Here is a 22,769-nt window from a genome sequence, read left to right as displayed (position 1 = left end):
TTTACTGGAGAAGAACAGGAAACTAAAGAACACAGAAATAGATTCATACACCAACTATTACAATACAAAATAAGATCCGTGGTAACCTTCCACCAGGACACATATACAGCAATGGGAACTATATACACCACACTCCTCCCAACTTAGATAAATGCAGACATGAAAATGTTAGCACTAAGCAATGTATACGTTACCCCAGAAGGCTACAAATCAAGCCTTTGAGGTGCCTTACGAACTCTGTCTGGATACCGCTGTTTAACTCCCAGAGTGACTGGCTGCTCCACAGAAATCACACTAGAAGGTTCAGGATCAGTTGTTACTAAGGGAACCTCATGCTCAGGTGACTCCATAACAGGTTTGGGAACAGTCTCTGTATCTGGCCCAGAGGGGTACATTTCCTCCACAGTGTCAGGAACAGTCTGTGTATCAGTTCCAGAGGGGTATACATAAACCCCCACATCACTGGCTTGACTATGTCCAGCTGCCGACGTACAGTCAGTTTGCCTCCCAGCCTCAATGATTTGATCAATGTGGCGACGCCACAATTCTCCTCCAACTTCAATCACGTACATCAGAGGGCCGGATTTGGAAGAAACTATTCCCGGTTGCCATTTGTCTCCTCTATAATCACGGACCAGAACCTCTTGGCCAATGTGGAAGAACCAAGTAGGTTTCTGATAAACTGATTGAAACTGTTTGTTATGTACCTTCCAACTTACATCCGGTTTTATCAAGTCCCACTGAGACCGTAAGTTCCGTTGCATAAATAGCACCGCAGGAGGCTGACCGGTAGTGGAGTGCTCAGTCCTACGATATATAAACAAGAAGTTGTCAATCTTGTGTTGCAAAGGTAGATGTTCATGGTGCATGGACTTGATAGCTTTTTTGAATGTTTGGACAAATCTCTCAGCCAAACCGTTAGTGGCTGGATGGTGTGGAGCTGATGTAAAATGTTTAATTCCATTGTCTTGCATGAACTTTTTGAATTCCACGGACACAAACTGTGGCCCATTGTCACTGCACACTTGCTCCGGTAGACCATTTCTAGCAAAGATGGTTCACAGCACAGCAATTGTTTTCTCAGAAGTAGTGGATTTCATCTTTATTACCTCTGGCCATTTTGAATGAGCGTCCACTGCAATAAGAAACATACAATCCATGAATGGACCAGCAAAGTCAATATGTACCCGCTGCCATGGAGATGAAGGCCATTCCCAGGGGTGTAACGGGGCTAAAGGTGGTGCATTTTGAACTCTTTGACATCCTTCACACCCTTTTGTCAAAGTTTCAATTTGACCATCGATTCCTGGCCTCCACGCATAGCTTCTAGCAAGATTCTTCATTTTTACTGTGCCTAGGTGACCCTCATGCAAATTTTCCAAAACTCTGTTTCGCAGTTTTGGTGGTATTACCACTCGGGACCCACACAATAGAGTTCCTTGACAGACAGATCTCTCCTGCCTGAAACCCCGTAATATTGAGCATCGCCATGTTTAGGCCAACCTTTGAGAGTTAAGTCCATTACTTTTGATAGTACCGGTCTTTCCTTGTTTCCCGATTGATCGTGGCATTGGTAATAGGTAGCTGTTCCATCAACATATTGTGATACACTTCCAGGGGGTCTCCATCACTGTCCTCCTCACTTTGGGGCAAGGGAGAACGCGATAGACCATCAGCGTTGCCATGTAGTTTTGTTCCTTTAAACTCAATGTCGTATGTATGAGCACCCAGGAATAATGACCAATGTTGAAGCCGAGCTGCAGTCATGGCTGGGACTCGCTTGTGGGGGTTAAAAATTGATACCAGCGGTTGATGATCCGTAATTAATGTAATCCTTTGCCCATACAAAAATTGATGAAATTTCTTCACTCCCCATACTAAACTTAAGGCCTCTCGGTCAATTTGCACATAATTCTTCTCTGCTACTGTCAAAGACCGTGAAGCAAACGCTATTGGCTTTTCGCTACCATCTCTCAGTTGATGTGATAACACTGCTCCAATGCCGTACGGTGACGCATCACACGCTAGCCTGATGGGTAGTTTCGGATCAAAATGAGTAAGGATTTTATCAGATGTAATCAATCTTTTTGTTCCTGAGAATGCTTTCTCACAGTCTTTTGTCCACTTCCATCCTGCATTTTTCTGTAGTAGGGCATTTAGCGGGTGTATTACTGTGGAGAGGTCTGGTAAGAACTTGTGATAATAATTAACTAGGCCCAGGTAAGATCTCAGTTGTGACACAGACTGTGGCTGGGGTGCTTGTAGTACTGCTTCAATTTTATCATTTGATTTGTGCAGGCCTTCTCTATCAATCACATGTCCACAATATGAAATGCTTTCTTGGAAAAATGCACATTTATCTTTATTTCTCTAACGTCCTAAGTGGATGCTGGGGACTCCGTAAGGACCATGGGGAATAGCGGCTCCGCAGGAGACTGGGCACATCTAAAGAAAGCTTTAGGACTATCTGGTGTGCACTGGCTCCTCCCCCTATGACCCTCCTCCAAGCCTCAGTTAGATCTTTGTGCCCGAACGAGAAGGGTGCACACTAGGGGCTCTCCTGAGCTTCTTAGTGAAAGTTTTAGTTTAGGTTTTTTATTTTCAGTTAGACCTGCTGGCAACAGGCTCACTGCATTGAGGGACTAAGGGGAGAAGAAGCGAACTCACCTGCGTGCAGAGTGGATTGGGCTTCTTAGGCTACTGGACATTAGCTCCAGAGGGACGATCACAGGCCCAGCCATGGATGGGTCCCAGAGCCGCGCCGCTGGCCCCCTTACAGAGCCAGAAGGCAGAAGAGGTCCGGAAAATCGGCGGCAGAAGACATCCTGTCTTCAACAAGGTAGCGCACAGCACTGCAGCTGTGCGCCATTGCTCCTCAGCACACTTCACACTTCGGTCACTGAGGGTGCAGGGCGCTAGGGGGGGGCGCCCTGAGCAGCAATAAAAACACCTTGGCTGGCGAAAATACATCACATATAGCCCCCAGGGCTATATGGATGAATTTTAACCCCTGCCAGAATCCATAAAAAAGCAGGAGAAAAGTCAGCAAAAAAGGGGCGGAGCCTATCTCCTCAGCACACTGGCGCCATTTTCCCTCACAGCTCCGTTGGAGGGAAGCTCCCCTGGCTCTCCCCTGCAGTCACTACACTACAGAAAGGGTTAAAAAAGAGAGGGGGGGCACTAATTACGCGCAGTATTAAAGATACAGCAGCTATAAGGGGAAAAACACTTATATAAGGTTATCCCTGTATATATATAGCGCTCTGGTGTGTGCTGGCAAACTCTCCCTCTGTCTCCCCAAAGGGCTAGTGGGGTCCTGTCCTCTATCAGAGCATTCCCTGTGTGTGTGCTGTATGTCGGTACGTTTGTGTCGACATGTATGAGGAGAAAAATTATGTGGAGACGGAGCAGATTGCCTGTAATAGTGATGTCACACCCTAGGGGGTCGACACATGAGTGGATGAACTGTTGGAAGGAATTACGTGACAGTGTCAGCTCTGTATAAAAGACAGTGGTTGACATGAGACAGCCGGCTACTCAGCTTGTGCCTGTCCAGACGTCTCATAGGCCGTCAGGGGCTCTAAAGCGCCCGTTACCTCAGATGGCAGATATAGACGCCGACACGGATACTGACTCCAGTGTCGACGGTGAAGAGACAAATGTGACTTCCAGTAGGGCCACACGTTACATGATTGAGGCAATGAAAAAAGTTTTACACATTTCTGATAATACGAGTACCACCAAAAAGGGGTATTATGTTCGGTGAGGAAAAACTACCTGTAGTTTTCCTGAATCTGAGAAATTAAATGAGGTGTGTGATGATGCGTGGTTTTCCCCCGATAACAACTGATAATTTCTAAAATGTTATTGGCATTATATCCTTTCCCGCCAGAGGTTAGGGTGCGTTGGGAAACACCCCCTAGGGTAGATAAAGCGCTCACACGCTTGTAAGGGCTCTACCCTCTCCTGAGATGGCCGCCCTTAAGGTTCCTGCTGATAGAAAGCAGGAGGGTATCCTAAAATGTATTTACACACATACTGGTGTTATACTGCGACCAGCAATCGCCTCAGCCTGGATGTGCAGTGCTTGGTTGGCGTGGTCGGATTCCCTGACTGAAAATATTGATACCCTAGATAGGGACAGTATATTTTTGCCTATAGAGCATTTAAAAGATGCATTTCTATATATGCGTGATGCACAGCGGAATATTTGCCGACTGGCATCAAGTCTAAGTGCGTTGTCCATTTCTACCAGTAGAGGGTTATGGACACGTCAGTGGTCAGGTGATGCGTATTCCAAACGGCATTTGGAAGTATTGCCTTAGTAAGGGGAGGAGTTATTTGGGGTCGGTCTTTCAGACCTGGTGGCCACGGCAACAGCTGGGAAATCCACGTTTGTACCCCAGGTCGCCTCTCAACATGAGAAGACGCCGTATTATCAGGCGCAGTCTTTTCGTGGACAAGCGGGCAAAAGGTTCCTCATTTCTGCCCCGTGACAGAGGGAGAGGAAAAAGGCTGCAGAAATCAGCCAGTTCCCAGGAACAGAAACCCTCTCCCGCCTCTGCCAAGCCCTCAGTATGACGCTGGGGCTTTACAAGCAGAATCAGGCACGGTGGGGGGCCCGTCTCAATGAATTTCAGCGCGCAGTGGGCTCACTCGCAAGTAGACCCCTGGATCCTTCAGGTGATATCTCAGGGGTACAAATTAGAATTCGAGACGTCTCCCCCTCGCCGTTTCCTAAAGTCGGCTTTACCGATGTCTCCTTCTGACAGGGAGACAGTTTTGGAAGCCATTCACAAGCTGTATTCCCAGCAGGTGATAATCAAGGTACCCCTCCTGCAACAGGGAACGGGGTATTATTCCACACTGTTGTGGTACCGAAGCCGGACGGCTCGGTGAGACCGATTCTAAATCTAAAATCTTTGAACACTTACATACTGAGGTTCAAATTCAAGATTGAGTCACTCAGAGCAGTGATTGCGAACCTGGAAGAAGGGGACTACATGATGTCTCGGGACATCAAGGATGCTTACCTTCATGTCAAAATTTACCCTTCTCACCAAGGGTACCTCAGGTTTATGGTACAGAACTGTCACTATCAGTTCAGACGCTGCCGTATGGATGGTCCACGGCACCCCGGGTCTTTACCAAGGTAATGGCCGAAATGATGATATTCCTTTGAAGGAAGGGAATTTTAGTTATCCCTTACTTGGACGATTCCCTGATAAGGGTAAGATCCAGGGAACAGTTGGAGGTCGGTGTAGCACTATCTCAGGTAGTGTTGCGGCAGCACGATTGGATTCTCAATATTCCAAAATCGCAGCTGGTTCCGACGACTTGTCTTCTGTTCCTAGGGATGATCCTGGACACAGTCCAGAAAAAGGTGTTTCTCCCGGAGGAGAAAGCCAGGGAGTTATCCGAGCTAGTCAGGAACCTCCTAAAACCGAGCCAAGTCTCAGTGCATCAATGCACAAGGGTTCTGGGTAAAATGGTGGCTTCCTACGAAGCAATCCCATTCGGCAGATTCCACGCAAGAACTTTCCAGTGGGACCTGCTGGACAAATGGTCCGGGTCGCATCTTCAGATGCATCAGCGGATAACCCTGTCACCAAGGACAAGGGTGTCCCTCCTGTGGTGGTTGCAGAGTGCTCATCTTCTAGAGGGCCGCAGATTCGGCATTCAGGACTGGGTCCTGGTGACCACGGATGCCAGCCTGCGAGGCTGGGGAGCAGTCACACAGGGAAGGAATATCCAGGGCTTATGGTCAAGCCTGGAGACATCACTTCACATAAATATCCTGAAGCTAAGGGCCATTTACAATGCTCTAAGCTTAGCAAGACCTCTGCTTCAAGGTCAGCCGGTGTTGATCCAGTCGGACAACATCACGGCAGTCACCCACGTAAACAGACAGGGTGGCACAAGAAGCAGGAGGGCAATGGCAGAAGCTGCAAGGATTCTTCGCTGGGCGGAAAATCATGTGATAGCACTGTCAGCAGTATTCATTCCGGGAGTGGACAACTGGGAAGCAGACTTCCTCAGCACGACCTCCACCCGGGAGAGTGGGGACTTCACCCAGAAGTCTTCCACATGATTATAAACCATTGGGAAAAACTCGACAGGTATTGCGCCAGGTCAAGGGACCCTCAGGCAATAGCTGTAGACGCTCTGGTAACACCGTGGGTGTACCAGTCAGTGTATGTGTTCCCTCCTCTGCCTCTCATACCCAAGGTACTGAGATTGATAAGATGGAGAGGAGTAAGCACTATATTCGTGGCTCCGGATTGGCCAAGAAGGACTTGGTAACCGGAACTTCAAGAGATGCTCACGGAGGATCCGTGGCCTCTACCTCTAAGAAGGGACCTGCTCCAGCAAGGACCCTGTCTGTTCCAAGACTTACCGCGGCTGCGTTTGACGGCATGGCGGTTGAACGCCGGATCCTGAAGGAAAAAAGGCATTCCGGATGAAGTCATCCCTATCCTGATCAAAGCCAGGAAGGATGTAACCGCAAAACATTATCACCGCATTTGGCGAAAATATGTTGCGTGGTGCGAGGCCAGTAAGGCCCGACGGAGGAAATTCAACTGGGTCGATTCCTACATTTCCTGCAAACAGGAGTGTCTATGGGCCTGAAATTGGGGTCCATTAAGGTTCAAATTTCGGCCCTGTCAATTTTCTTCCAAAAAGAACTAGCTTCAGTCCCTGAAGTTCAGACGTTTGTAAAAGGGGTACTGCATATACAGCCTCCTTTTGTGCCTCCAGTGGCACTTTGGGATCTCAATGTAGTTTTTGGGTTCCAAAAGTCACATTGGTTTGAACCACTTAAATCTGTGGAGTTAAAATATTGTTATGCACACCAGTGCCTGCAGGAAAGTACTGGTGTCAGGACTGTTATGCACTCCAGTGCCTGCAGGAATGTACTGGTGTTTGAACTGTTATGCAAAACAAATGGACTTACAGACAGACTGGGGAATATGACATAACGTACACAGAAGGTGATAGGTTAACAAAATACACACAAAGTGAACAGAGAAGCCCAGAGGCTAAGGAACTGGGTATCTCCCTTGTATTAGAACTGCTCAGATGGGAAAAGCAAGATGTTGTGTTTTAATACGTAGAGAACCCGAAATGCTGTTGCTAAGGGCAACAGCAAAACCCTAAAGGGTTACCAACGGGTGTGGCAGTAAACTCCTTGGTCAGAGATGGAATGATAGACACAAGGAGAGTCTCCACAATCCTAATTCTCACTTGCAGTGCACAGGTTCAGCTTACTGCCACTAAACTGACCCCTGACACCTAGCACAGTGAGACAGGATTAGACAGGCAAGTCTTAGAATACAGCCGCAAACTTGCTAAGTTCACAGAGTAGTAACAGAACCCCAGCAAGCTAAACGACTGACTCCAGTCTTACTGCTAGGTCTGGATTGGCAGAGTGTAATACCAAATCCCCAGGCCTATTTGCAGTAAGCAACAAACAAATACAAAGCTACACAGTACTGGCTAACTTTCAGAAACTGACTAACCAACAAAGATTCAGCAGCATCTGCTTACCCTGAGAAGAGGCCTTATAAAGCAGGTGCTGTCCACGCCCCACTCAGACCTCACAGACTGTGAGCACAAAAACCAGCACCGGATCCCCTGCCATGCACAGAGCCTATAACCACTGCACAGCAAAAGACCCGAACCGGAGTATCAGCTGCGCTCAGGTTACTCCGCTAGCACTTGTCTCCCGGTTGCCATGACGACGTGGCAGCACAGGGCAGGAGACCCTAACAGTACCCCCCTCTGACGAGGGGTCAAAGAACCCCTACCACCGGGTTTATCGGGGAACTGCGAGAAGAAAGAGCGTATCAGTCTGGGGGCATGAAGATCACAACTGCGCACCCACGACCGCTCCTCCGGGCCATACCCCTTCCAGTGCACCAAAAATGACAGCCGACCCCGAACCACCTTGGAGTCAAGAATCCTTTCAACAACAAACTCCCTCTGGCCACGTATCAGAAGAGGGGAAGGTCTTCCACTGGAAGAAGGATTACTAATCGCCCGTTTTAAAAGGGAACAATGAAAGGTTTTATTGATACCCAAAGAACGGGGCAGATCTAACTGAAATGCCACCGGATTGATAACCCTGGTGATCTTATAAGGGCCGATGAACCGGGGGCCTAACTTATGAGATGGCTGTCTCAACTTCAAATTCTTGGTAGACAACCAGACGAAGTCTCCTAATTTGAAGCTGCAGGGTCTTTTCCGCTTATCAAAAACCCTTTTGGTCACTAATGACACAGACACAAGGGCTTTCTTCACTTTCCGCCAAATACCTCTAAGGACCGAAACCACAGAGGAACCACCAGGCGTGGAGTCCAGGGGGTCAAAAGAATTGGCCTTAGGATGATGCCCATACACACAAAGGAATGGAGAGATCCCTGTAGCAGAGTGAGCCGCGTTGTTATAGGCAAACTCCGCCATGGACAGATGAGCAACCCAGTCAGTCTGACACTTGGAGACATAACACCTGAGGAACTGCTCCAAGGACTGGTTCACCCTTTCAGTCTGCCCATTAGACTGCGGATGGTAGCCCGACGACAAGCTGACAGAAATCTGGAGATCGGAACAAAATGCCCTCCAGAATTTGGCCACAAACTGGGATCCGCGGTCAGAGACCACATCAAGTGGCAACCCGTGGAGACGCACAACATGCAGCATAAATAATTCAGACAGGCGTCTGGCCGATGGCAGCCCAACCAGTGGAACGAAGTGCGCCATCTTCGAAAACCTGTCAACGACAACCCAGATGGCTGTCATCCCCGAGGATTTGGGCAAGTCCACCACAAAATCCATTGAAATGTGGGTCCATGGCTTAGATGGGATAGAGAGTGGATGTAATGGGCCAACCGGAACCCCTCTAGGAGTCTTATTTCGGGCACAGATGTCACATGCCCGAACCCACTGATCCACATCCTTAGCCACCGAGGGCCACCACACCGCCCTAGATAGCAACTCCCGAGTTCTGGCAATACCCGGGTGACCTGCAGACTTCTTGGCATGGAATTCCAGGAACACTCGCTGTCTTAACCTAGGAGGCACAAACAAAAGACCTACCGGAAGGTCTGGAGGAGCCTGCTCCTGTGCTCTAAGGACTAATGATAAGAGGTCCTGGGTAATGCCCACTTTAATACATGATGGGGAAACAATGGGCAACGGCTCCTCGGTGGTCTCCTGGATTGGAGCAAAACTCCGCGAGAGCGCATCAGCCTTGATGTTTTTTGACCCAGGGCGATATGTTATCAAAAAATTAAAGCGAGCAAAAAACAAAGCCCATCGTGCCTGCCTGGCATTGAGACGCTTCGCTGACTCTAAATATGCCAGATTCTTATGGTCAGTGAGAATTGAGACCACAAACTTAGCCCCCTCAAGCCAGTGTCTCCACTCCTCGAGTGCATCCTTAATAGCCAACAATTACCGGTTACCCACGTCATAATTCATCTCGGCAGGCGAAAATTTACGGGAAAAGTAAGCACAGGGATGAAGGCGATTATCAGACACTCCCATCTGAGAAAGCACTGCCCCAATACCCATCTCAGAGGCATCCACCTCCACCACAAAAGGACGCTCTGGATCTGGGTGTCGCAGCACCTTGGCCGAAACAAATGCCCTTTTGAGACGGGCAAAAGCCGCTTTGGCCTCACAAGACCAGTGAGCAACATCCGCCCCTTTCTTAGTGAGTGCCACCAAGGGCGCCACTATAGACGAAAATCCAGCGATAAATCGTCTATAAAAATTCGCAAAGCCCAGGAAACGCTGAAGCGCCTTCAAACTAGTGGGCTGCACCCAATCCAGGACTGCCTGTACCTTGGAACCCTCCATTTGGAAACCTTCTGGGGAGATAATATATCCTAGAAATGCGATTTGCTGAACTTCAAATTCGCACTTCTCCAGCTTCGCCCCAAGCCGGTGGTCTCTGAGTTTCTGGAGGACTAAGCGTACATGCTTCCGATGTTCCTCCAGGGAATGGGAGAAGATTAGGATGTCATCTAAGTATACAACTAAGAATCTATCCAAATATTCCCTGAGCACATCATTCATGAAATCCTGAAAGACTGCCGGGGCATTACAGAGCCCAAAAGGCATCACCAAATATTCATAATGCCCTGAGTGGGTATTAAAGGCAGTCTTCCATTCATCCCCCTCTCTTATTCGGATTAGATTGTACGCACCGCGTAGGTCAATCTTAGAAAAAATGGTGGCAGTACGAAGCTGGTCAAACAAGACCGAAATGAGAGGCAGTGGGTATGAGTTTTTAATCGTGATACGGTTCAATTCCCTGAAGTCGATGCAGGGTCGCAACGAACCGTCCTTTTTACCCACGAAGAAGAACCCCGACCCAACTGGAGACTGTGAAGGTCTGATAAATCCCTTAGCCAAGTTCTCCTGAATGTACTCTGCCATAGCCTGAGTCTCAGGACGTGACAGGGAGTACAACCTGCTCTTGGGAAGCTTAGCATTTGGCAACAAATCAATGGCACAGTCATAGGGGCGATGGGGAGGTAGTACCTCTGCAACTTTTTTGGAGAACACGTCCGCAAAATCTGCATAACACCCTGGCAATCCTGGCAAACTTAGCTGCGAGAGCCTGACTGGAAGGCTCAAGCAACTCCTGAAACAATCAGTACCCCAACTAAGAATCTCCCCAGAGACCCAGTCAAATTGAGGATTGTGGGCCCTTAACCAGGGTAACCCCAACACCAATGGGGCAAAAGTACAGACAGTCACATAAAAGGACAATTTTTCAGAGTGTGTGGCTCCAATAAACAAAGAAATCTGGCTAGTGCAAGAGGTAATTTTACCTTGGGATAATGGTTCCCCGTTTAACCCACAAATCTCAATTTCCGATGCCAAGGGTACTAAGGGAACAGAGTGTTTCAGGGCGAATTGACGGTCCATAAAAACCCCGTCGGCCCCACTGTCCACAAAGGCCTCAGTTTTGACAGTTTGACCGAGGATCTTCAAGGTCACCGGAATGATAAAAGTCTTCTTGGGAAATTCTGACTTCTGGCCTGACAGGATATTTCCCATCACCCTCAGGCCCTGAAGTTTTCCGGCTTTTCTGGGCATGATACTACCACATGACCTTTATTCCCACAGTACAAACACAACCCCTGCTGTCTCCTCCGCGTCTTCTCACGCGAGGAGAGGCGGGTAGCCCCAATCTGCATAGGCTCCTCTGAAAATTCCTCAGAGTCTGAGGTTCCCCTGGGAAGGAAGGAAATCTCAGTCTCCCTTTCAAGCCTACGCTCTCTCAGCCGTCTATCCACCCGGATGGATAACTGCATGAGCTGATCCAAGCTATCAGGCAAGGGATATTGTACCAGTTGGTCCTTTATCTGGTTAGAAAGACCTCTTCGGTACTGGTGTCTCAGGGCTGGGTCATTCCACTGGGTATCATGGGCCAACCTCCGAAACTCCGTACAGTAAACCTCAACTGGCCTTCGCCCTTGCTTAAGGATCGAAATCTGAGCCTCGGCTGAGGCCGTCTTGTCAGGGTCATCATACAACATGCCCAGTGCCGTAAAAAAAGCATCAACACTTTTAAGCGACGGACAGTCAGGCTGCAACCCATATGCCCAGACCTGTGGGTCTCCTTGTAGCAAGGAAATCACTATGCCCACCCGCTGAATCTCCGACCCAGAAGACTGAGGCCTAAGCCGGAAGTATAGCTTGCAGCTCTCCTTGAAACAAAAGAACTGCGAGCGATCTCCAGAAAAACGATCCGGGAGATTTACTTTCGGCTCCTTAACCCCTGCAGGTGCTGCTGCTGCGGGAGCTCCGCCAGCAGCCTGGGAGGTGTGCATTTTAATGGACAAATCATTAAATTGTCGAGTCAGGACCTGCACCTGATCGACCACCTGTTGCAACGTATTTTGAGGGGTATGCTCCATATTCCCACAAAATTTCAACAGGAGTATTAGGCTGCTGAATATGTTATGCACACCAGTGCCTGCAGGAAAGTACTGGTGTCAGGACTGTTATGCACTCCAGTGCCTGCAGGAATGTACTGGTGTTTGAACTGTTATGCAAAACAAATGGACTTACAGACAGACTGGGGAATATGACATAACGTACACAGAAGGTGATAGGTTAACAAAATACACACAAAGTGAACAGAGAAGCCCAGAGGCTAAGGAACTGGGTATCTCCCTTGTATTAGAACTGCTCAGATGGGAAAAGCAAGATGTTGTGTTTTAATACGTAGAGAACCCGAAATGCTGTTGCTAAGGGCAACAGCAAAACCCTAAAGGGTTACCAACGGGTGTGGCAGTAAACTCCTTGGTCAGAGATGGAATGATAGACACAAGGAGAGTCTCCACAATCCTAATTCTCACTTGCAGTGCACAGGTTCAGCTTACTGCCACTAAACTGACCCCTGACACCTAGCACAGTGAGACAGGATTAGACAGGCAAGTCTTAGAATACAGCCGCAAACTTGCTAAGTTCACAGAGTAGTAACAGAACCCCAGCAAGCTAAACGACTGACTCCAGTCTTACTGCTAGGTCTGGATTGGCAGAGTGTAATACCAAATCCCCAGGCCTATTTGCAGTAAGCAACAAACAAATACAAAGCTACACAGTACTGGCTAACTTTCAGAAACTGACTAACCAACAAAGATTCAGCAGCATCTGCTTACCCTGAGAAGAGGCCTTATAAAGCAGGTGCTGTCCACGCCCCACTCAGACCTCACAGACTGTGAGCACAAAAACCAGCACCGGATCCCCTGCCATGCACAGAGCCTATAACCACTGCACAGCAAAAGACCCGAACCGGATTATCAGCTGCGCTCAGGTCACTCCGCTAGCACTTGTCTCCCGGTTGCCATGACGACGTGGCAGCACAGGGCAGGAGACCCTAACAAATATCTCACATGGAAAGTGGTCATGCTGTTGGCCCTGGCCTGGGTCAGGCGCGTGTCAGAATTGGCGGCTTTATCCTGTAAAAGCCCTTATCTGATTTTCCATTCGGACAGGGCGGAATTGAGGACTCATCCGCAGTTTCTCCCTAAGGTGGTTTCAGCGTTTCACCTGAACCAACCTATTGTGGTGCCTGCGGCTACTAGGGACTTGGAGGACTCCAAGTTGCTAGACGTTGTCAGGGCCCTGAAAATATATGTTTCCAGGACGGCTGGAGTCAGGAAATCTGACTCGCTGTTTATCCTGTATGCACCCAACAAGCTTGGTGCTCCTGCTTCTAAGCAGACTATTGCTCGTTGGATTTGTAGTACAATTCAGCTTGCACATTCTGTGGCAGGCCTGTCACAGCCAAAAATCTGTAAATGCCCACTTCACAAGGAAGGTGGGATCATCTTGGGCGGCTGCCCGAGGGGTCTCGGCTTTACAACTTTGCCGAGCAGCTACTTGGTCAGGAGCAAATACGTTTGTAAAATTCTACAAAATTGATACCCTGGCTGAGGAGGACCTGGAGTTCTCTCATTTGGTGCTGCAGAGTCATCCGCACTCTCCCGCCCGTTTGGGAGCTTTGGTATAATCCCCATGGTCCTTACGGAGTCCCCAGCATCCACTTAGGACGTTAGAGAAAATAAGAATTTACTTACCGATAATTCTATTTCTCGTAGTCCGTAGTGGATGCTGGGCGCCCATCCCAAGTGCGGATTGTCTGCAATACTGGTACATAGTTATTGTTACCAAAAAAATCGGGTTATTGCTGTAGTGAGCCATCTTTTCTAGAGGCTCCTCTGTTATCATGCTGTTAACTGGGTTCAGATCACAAGTTGTACGGTGTGATTGGTGTGGCTGGTATGAGTCTTACCCGGGATTCAAAATCCTTCCTTATTGTGTACGCTCGTCCGGGCACAGTATCCTAACTGAGGCTTGGAGGAGGGTCATAGGGGGAGGAGCCAGTGCACACCAGATAGTCCTAAAGCTTTCTTTAGATGTGCCCAGTCTCCTGCGGAGCCGCTATTCCCCATGGTCCTTACGGAGTCCCCAGCATCCACTACGGACTACGAGAAATAGAATTATCGGTAAGTAAATTCTTATTTTACTCTGAGTCCATATTCCTGTAGTCGGGTTAATACTTTTTCCAAATTATTTAAATGGTCCACATCATCTTTGCCTGTTACAATTATATCATCCAGGTAACATTGCGTACCTGGTATCCCTTGTAGGACTTGATCCATTGCTCTCTGCCATAATGCTGGGGCAGAAGAAAGTCCAAACACAAGACGGTTATATTGTAATAAACCTTTGTGAGTATTGATGGTTAAATATTTCTTAGATGCTTCCTCAATTTCCATTTGCAAGTACGCTTGAGCTAGGTCAATTTTGGAGAAATGGTCGCCCCCTGAGAGAGCTGCAAAGATGTCCTCTATTTTAGGCAAAGGATACTGCACAGTCCGTAGTACTAAATTTATTGTCATTTTGAAATCTCCGCAAATACGGATACTTCCCATTTTGTCTTTCTTTACTTTCGGAACTATGGGCGTAGCCCATTCACTCCATTCCACTGGGGAGAGTATACCAGAGTCTTCCAGTTTCCGTAGTTACTCCTCAACCGCTGGTCGGATGGCATAAGGTGGATCCAACTCTGTACTGGCCTTAATGTCCTTTAACGTGCCTATCCCTGGTTGGAAAATGGGTTGTGCGGCAGCTAACAATTTAGAAAGTTCCTTAATAGCTGCGTCATTGTTGGATACATCAGATCAGTAGATTGTAGCCTGTGAATGGAATGCCAGTCAAGTTGGATTTTCTTATCCATTTGCGGCCCAATAATGCCGGTCCACCATGTGGAAGTATGTACAAATACAGCTTATGGGTATTGCCTTTGTATTTCACATAAACTTTTATTTTTCCCAATGGGGACACCAGTTCACCCGTATATGTGTGGAGTGTTACGGATGTTTTCTTTAAAGGAATAGCAGCAAACAGGCGTTTGTAATCACTTGCATTTAGCACTGACAGAGCAGAGCCTGTGTCTAATTCCATTTTTAAGTCAATACCTGCTACTTCCAAAGTGACCCAAATCACTTGACGCTCTTTTGCCGTCAGAGTGCATCTCTAGGCTGCGTAACCCTTTTTCTGTACCAGTACTATCAGTAGAGTCTGCTCCATTGTCGGCTACTTTATGTACCTGCATACCTCCCAACATGACCCTCTCCAGGAGGGACACAATGCTCTGCTTCTGGACTTTTTCGCTTATTGTATGATTGCTGGCACCTGTTTTGAACAGGTTAATGGATAAGAAAGGTGTTTCACCACAGAAGCAGAGCATTGTGTCCCTCCTGGAGAGGGTCATGTTGGGAGGTATGTACCTGGGATGTTGTATATTTTCTCCTGGGAACTTTGGATACTTGCGATCGGTTTGGTGTTTTCCCCGACTGGCACACCTTTTCAATATGGCCTCTTTTCTTACATTTTCTACACACTTTGTCTTTAAACCAGCACTGACTGGCATCATGTGAGGACTTCCCACAGCAAACACAGGACTGTCTCTAATACCAATGAACTGGATTGGGAGTACATTCTGATCCCTTTTGCTGCAATTCTGATGCATCCCTGGTTGCAGTCTCCAGTGAAATAGCTATGGCCAGTGCTCGCTCTAAGGTCAGGTCAGGCTCAGCCAGCAATTTCTTTTGTGTACTTGCACTTTTCATCCCACAAACTAAACGGTCTCTTAGAGCATCTGATAACCCTGCTCCAAATGCACAGTGTTCAGATAACCTCCTCAGCTCTGCACTGTATTTAGAAATACTTTCACATTGATTCCTTCTGTGAAACCTGAATCTTTCAGCAATCACTAATGGTTTAGGGTTTAAGTGCTTTTGTAAAATGTCCACAATGTCAGTAAAGGACTTGTTGGCTGGCTTCTCAGGTGCTATTAAACTCTCAGCAGACTGTATGTTTGGGCACCCATTACACTGAGTAAAACTGGAACCTTCTTGTCACCTTGCACTGCGTTAACAATACAATACAACTCCACTCTCTCAATATATGTAGCCCAGTCCTCTATAGTACCATCAAATGCAGCTATTGTGCCAATATATCCTGACATCTTTTCTTTATACTTAGTCCTCCCTTCCTCAGAAAATGAAGATATAACTCACGTGCTCCTTTTATTCAAGTTAGGTGCTGCTGGCAGTCTGAATGAGTTGTTCCTGTTTGCACCCCACAATTGTGCTGTATCAGCCCACTGGTGCTCCACTGATACCTGGAGCCATGCTGAAGAACAGTTTAATCCTCGTCGCCAGTGTTAAATCTGTTACTTATATTTCAGTTTTTAATGTAACCAGGACACAGGGAGTGTTGCATGCTTATTTACTGGAGAAGAACAGGAAACTAAAGAACACAGAAATAGATTCATACACCAACTAATACAAATACAAAATAAGATCCGTAGTAACCTTCCACCAGGACACATATACAGCAATGGGAACTATATACACCACAGATTCCGGCATTTGGGGTCCTGGCGCTGGCATTACTATCCATGTCGGGATGCCGGTGTAGGCATTCTGAGCAGTGTCAGCATTCCGACAGCTGGATGCCGAACGGCGGTATCCTGAATGGATCCCCCCCGATGCCCATAAGCTCTATACTGAGAAAATGAAGGATGCACTTTACAGTAAGAGATAGCCAAGCAGAGAGAGGTGTGGTTCAGAGCGCACATAACCATGGTAATGCCCCCGCAACACTAAGTCGCAATTAATTGCACAATGACACAATTCAGCTCTAATTGCAGCCTCAAGACCCTGTGACCTCCTACTTTACTAGGAAAGCTGGACTACTCTCTCGGGAGTCTGGGAGAGTTCCCTGAGATCCAGGGGTCACCCAAATATTCTGGTTCTGTAGGAAATCTATGTGAGGTAAACTCCTAAAGTATTTTCAGATCTGATTCAGACATGTTTACAAGAACACGCCCTAGTACTTTGCTACACTCCCTTTCCCTCCTGTGCACCATCACGGCTGTAGTAATGAGGCGAGTGTCAGGTGCATATGTGTCTGCATACGTGTGTGTGTGGGGGAGGGGGGTTGTGATTATGTGCAGCATCAATTATAATTTGTTTTTATAGTATTAAAATAGCTGTAGATTCACTCAGACGTGTTCCAATTGAAATGTAAATAGGTAAATCAGTATGTGTGTACTGCCGTGAAGGGGTCCAGGTTGGGGCTGTAGACATGATGCTAGACTTAGGGTTACCACCTCATCCCTTTAATTCTGGACACATTAATTACACAGGTTCTGTGGCTTGATGACTTCAAGACTCCATTTCACCTGGTTTTAATCAGCCACAGAACCTGAGTAATTAATATGTGTCCAGAATTAAAGGGATGAGGTGGTAATCCTAATGCTAGTACAGCAGGGTTACACAAGAACTGGTGACTTCCTGCTATGTACATGGACTGAATGCTGCAACTTAGGGATGGACATCGCTTCGCAATGGTTTGCAACCATAATGCTGCTTTCACATCGCAAACCCTGCTTTTGAAATGGTTCTTAAAACGGGTCTGAGCAGTTAAACCCCCTTTACATCGCATGTTAAAAAAACAGTATATTACCATTTCATTACCGTTTTGGTACCTTTCACACTGAACCCGTTTCACCCATAGGAAACAGTGGTTGTCATTTTAAATGGACTTTTCTGGCCCACACATTATTAATAATTATTAATTATTAACTAATTATTAATAATTTGGCTAGTTGTATGATGGAACCCAGTAGCTTCAAGCATCTTTACCATGTTTTTGTAGATTACTGCATCCTTCACTGTCCCAGTGATTTGTCTACATATTTCTTCATCCCCTCTGATCCTAAGCAGCTCCCTAACCTCCTCATCACTCCAGTTTGCCATTGTATAATATATTTTGTGTAATAAAACGCTTCTAAACTCACACTCATGTGTCTCATGTGTTTTTCCTCCAGTTTCCTGCTTCTGCCTGGTGACATCACGCATGGAGACAGCCTATCACCTTCTGTGGCTTTGAAATACCGTTTCTGAGCCTTTCACACTGCACAATGAAACGGGTCTGAACCGGGTAGGACCCTGCTTTTTAACCGTTTCAAAATACCAGTATTTTGAAAACGGTAAATTCAAGGTGGCCCTTTCACACCGCAGCTAGAACCGTTTTGGAAGGCTTAAAAATCGGCAATTTACCGGGTTAAAGCTGCGGTGTGAAAGGGGTATCAGTGTTTTCGTTGCGATGGTAGTGGTTTTAACATTCGATGGTGGCGTTCCGATGTTTGTCGCCATCTACTGGTAAACATTTCATGGTGAAGCGATGGTCCCGCCCCTAGTCCCTTCCTCCGCCGCCATACTGCAGAGGGTCGCGCATGCGCAAACAGGACTTTTTTTGCGCATGCGCTATTCATATGATTTTTTTTCTTCTATCGAATCCTTTTGATGTGATGGTCAGTTATCATTGCATCGAAAGATCCACCATCATTCGATGGTAGGCTTCCGATGTCCATCCCTACTGCAACTCACAGCTCAGTTGCAATAATTAAAAGTAGGAAAAGCAGAGTCACAGGGTTGTAAATAAAACTGAGCTCTACACTGCCACCCGCTGGCCAACACCGGTATCACAGCCTATTCCTGAACAATGTAAACCGGTTTATTGGCTTTGTGGGCTCCCAGACGGCTACAGTCCCCTGAGCCCAGCCCCACCCACACCTCCCGGCCCTGTTTTGACCTTACACACCCGCTCTCCGCTTCCCTTTCCCCAACCAACATGGCGGACGAGCCTGGCTTTGACGTCATCAGCAGCCTCCCGTGACAGGTGTCAGTGTCACAGACGTCAGAGGGAAGCGACGGTCGCGGTGCTGCGGATGTCCTGGCAGGCGGCTCCCGGGGCTCCGGTGCACGGGATGGGGCGCTGCCTCTGAGCCGAGGGGTCGCGATGGACGAACCCGGCCGCCTGAGCGGGCTGGTGGAGCTGCTGGAGGAGTTCTCACGGGCCCAGTTTCGGGCTAGGGATGTGGGCGCTAAGGTGAGACGCCCGGTGGTCCCGGGGAGCCCGGGTGTATGTACAGGAGGTGTGTGTGGGAGCGGACTGGGGAGCTGCGGGGACGGGCTGTGCAACAGCGCCCCCACCGTCCGTACTCACGCATGACACCTGTCACTGCTGCTGCGCTGTGGTTACCTGGGGTGATGTGGGGTCAGCAGAGCAGGCATCTTCCAGCAGGCTGGGAATGCTGGGTGTTGTAGTACTCCAGTCATTCCCAGTAGCTGCCTGCACAAGAGTGTGGCCCAGGTCCCTCCTGCAGTAATATGCATCGTTATAACTGTACTATACACAGAGTTATTCCCAGTGTCAGGGACATGACCGCTCTGTGTCAGCAAGATTGGAGGCTTCTCACCTCATTTACTGGTTATATCTCCATAAGGTGTCCCTTTCTCCCAGCACCCCTTCCCCAGGTGGCAGGGGTCTCCTCCTAGGTGCCCCGGCTGAGGTGAAGGGCATTATTCTGAGTTGGGCACTTGGCATTCTCCGTGCAAATCTAGGGTGGACAAAACTCGCCCATTTGTCTGTCTGTGAAATAGGTGTTGCTGGGTGTTAGCTTTGCTTATGCGCCGAAGAGAACTGCATCGAGGGTGGGGGGTGTAGCCTGAGTTTTGTCCTTTCTGAGGGTGCCTACGGCAATGGGACACCGATCTCTTGCACCCAGTATGGTAAAGGTGTTAGGGCTGCGCTAGCTGGTGGAAAACGTGGCGGTGCAATCGCGCAGAGATCCGTGCGACTCGGAACACAGGCGCATAGTCACATTTGCATTTTGCTACTCAACCGTATTCCATTGTGGCCGGATACGATGTGCGCGCTAGTCAGACCTCGAAAGTCTTCGGAAAGAGTTGAAGTTCCACTGGCGCTGTAATGTGTATCCAAGTACTAATCACACTACGTTACCTACAGTATGTAGTGTGTCAGGAACACACAGGTGTGTACACCAAGCTCTAAAATAGTGCTTCCAGTACAGTATGTCAGTAAATCTGCGTCGGCACTCCCACGCCATAAAAGTGTTTGCTTCACACTGCACTGTGTCAAATTCAACATTACCTGTTGGGTTCACAGTAGTTAACATTTGGTAAAATATAGATTCATCCTATGGGCGCGTTTATTCAGCCCCACTTAAAGCATCATTAATATTTATTACATGACAACGCCATAGCACAGATTTATTAAGCAGTGTATCTCAAGTTAGGAGTTTTGCTGTAGCTTCCCTGCAGCGAGAGCAAAACTCCTACAGTACTCCTCAGCTAAAGTTGCTTCATTGACGGCCGTGTGTGTATCTGAGATCTTGATGGTGGTGTATAGACCTCCCCTTCTATGGAACGGTCCCTGGCGTAGAAGTCTTTGGACGTAGTTATCCTTTAACGCCCTCTTGCCACTTTCACATACATAAATCAGTACTACATACTTTCCATTCTTTGATTTATGGTCACATTTAAACCAAACCCAGTTGCGGTTGGATTTGCATTTATTTAGTGTAGGGATTTCTTGTCTGTATTCCTCTCTCCTGTGACTCCTGGTTGGGGTATTGCTTTGGGTCAGTCCGGTGTCTGCAACATCCCGAAATTGGTTATAGACTCTTAGGGGGCGATTCAAATGTTTGTAAAGTCGGTTGGGTGTCTGTTTTTTTCCTGTCTATTAGATAGGAAAAAAACACCAGACTCTCAACTGACTCTTCAAACATTTGAATCTCCCCCATAATTTGTTAGAGAAGTGAAAATAAGATTTGATTGTATCCTTCCTTTCTTTTTGTTTTGTGTTAATGTCGCATGTTCAGCGCTGGCCACGTATTGAAGTAATCATTTTGCTGACTGGTATGTTCTTGTACTTTTAGTATAACTTGGCAGTCACATGTCCCCTTTTATAGTTTTTTAGAGCTGCGTTCCAAGTACTATAGAGGAAATGAAAGTTTGCCGTTCAGTTGAGACACACACAGGGGAGGATAGTACTTCTGTAGCCACAACTGTGATGGTCAGGAAAGCTTTGGGGTAACTTCCGCTGGGTTTTTGAGCAGACTTGGCTCCGAATCCTCTTGAATCACTTGTCTCTAGAAGCTAATCATCTGACCCTGGCAAACACTAAGCAATGTTTGGTTTAAGTGCGGATGCTTATAAGGGTGTGGTTCATCAAATCGACAGTGTCTAGGTCGACCACTATAGGTCAACAGTTACTAGGTCGACATGGATGGAAGGTCGACAGGGTTTCTAGGTCGACATGTGCTAGGTCGACAGGTCTAAAGGTCGACATGAGGATTTTTTTTTTTTGGGGTGTCGTTTTCTTCGTAGAGTGACCGGGATCCCAAATTAGTGCACCGCGTCCCCTCGCATGGCTCGCTTCGCTCGCCATGCTTCGGGCATGGTGCCTTCGCTCCGCTACCGCTTCGCTCGGCACACTTTACCGATCCAATCGTAGTCCACGTGGATCGTTAAGTATGAAAAAATTCAAAAAAATAATTTTTTTTTTTAAAAACTCATGTCGACCTTTAGACCTGTCGACCTAGAAACCCTGTTGACCTTCCATCCATGTCGACCTAGTGACTGTCGACCTATAGTGGTCGACCTAGACACTGTCGATCTTCAGACCGGATCCCGCTTATAAAACTAGGACTTTTTAACTTCAGTAAGAACCAAAGTAGTTTTGAAAGCTTGGGATATAAATATGCTCAATGGGGCAATACATTGAATAATATTACAGTTGGATATAGCAGGGGACCTTCTTCCTTTCGGGGCCTGATGTTGCATTCTAATGGCGGCATTAGCAATCAGGGCAAAGACATTGCATCAACTCTATACGTATGCCTAACTGCAGTAGAAGAATAACTGATCCAAGCTAGAGAGTCCTCTCCTCCTCTGCGTTGCCTTTCCTTCCACAGCCGCAAATGGCAATAGGCCACCAGTACAAGGGAGAGGATCCCTTGCTTGCCATGAGCCATTGGAGCCAATGTGGGATTGTACTGGGGAGCAGGTAAGGTCTTATTTCTCCATCTCTCCCATCTTTATCCAAAGTTAAAGTTTTTAGATTAGGTTGGAATCCCTCTGAGAGGCAGCCACACACGTGTTATCCCTGGAATTCACCCCAAGCACTGGGCATCCGGGACCTCGTCCAATCAGCATACAAGTGTGGCACGCCCATCTGGGACCTGTTTGGTCATCGGCCAACTGTACTCGCATAAGATGTTCATGGACATCACCACGGCGTGTTTTACCCACATGCCCAGTAATGATCCAAACGTGTTATATGGCTGGTCTCTGAGATAAGTATCCTGCCATATCTCTGCTTGTGTGGACGTCACAAAACTGACAATGGCTCTAGTAAGATATGATATGTTCTTATTAGCTACCGACATAGCACAATACAGTCAATGGTGCTTATATAGTCATTTCCAAATCTGTTACACCAGCGCTCACTCAATGGAGGCCTTAGACATCTGTGGTGGTTATTTGTGGGAGGGAAGTGCATGTAAAAACTCCACTCTGATAGCGCCCTGTCATTGTGCAGCAGTTATGTTCCTGTTTATTGTGTTAAGCACACTGTGTATGCATCAGCTGTGTACATTGTAATCTTGAAACAATTCTAGGAAACAATATAATTAGTTACTCAGAAATACCTATAAGGTGTTCGTAGAACAGCGCCTCCCAGTGGGAACGTTTTCATGAAAAATTTTATTACAGGTTGAGTATTCCCTTATCCAAAATTAAAAATCCCACATTTTTGGGTCCCCTACCGAGATAGTGACATATATATTATATATTATGTGTATA

General features: G+C 47.4%; 1 protein-coding gene and 1 pseudogene across 4 annotated transcripts in view; one reads left to right on the top strand and one right to left on the bottom strand.

The window, feature by feature from the left end:
- Positions 1 to 203: 203 nt before the first annotated feature.
- Positions 204 to 17,950, bottom strand: LOC134958841 (uncharacterized protein K02A2.6-like; annotated as a pseudogene).
- Positions 17,951 to 18,701: 751 nt separating this feature from the next.
- Positions 18,702 to 22,769, top strand: part of MTMR14 (myotubularin related protein 14) — a 175,678-nt gene continuing 171,610 nt past the window's right edge. Inside the window, exon 1 of one of the 4 annotated variants that reach the window (XM_063940996.1) lies at positions 18,702 to 18,990. In XM_063940996.1, the coding sequence (XP_063797066.1) occupies positions 18,901 to 18,990 (90 nt within the window). In that variant the 5' untranslated portion in view covers positions 18,702 to 18,900. The remainder of the gene's footprint in view (positions 18,991 to 22,769) is intronic. The other 3 variants (XM_063940997.1, XM_063940998.1, XM_063940999.1) reach the window with 3 other exon arrangements.

Source organism: Pseudophryne corroboree, chromosome 9 (assembly GCF_028390025.1).
Source record: "Pseudophryne corroboree isolate aPseCor3 chromosome 9, aPseCor3.hap2, whole genome shotgun sequence".
NCBI classification, from domain to species: domain Eukaryota; kingdom Metazoa; phylum Chordata; class Amphibia; order Anura; family Myobatrachidae; genus Pseudophryne; species Pseudophryne corroboree.
Note: the sequence above shows the minus strand (reverse complement) of the source record. Positions and strands in the feature narration are given on the sequence as shown.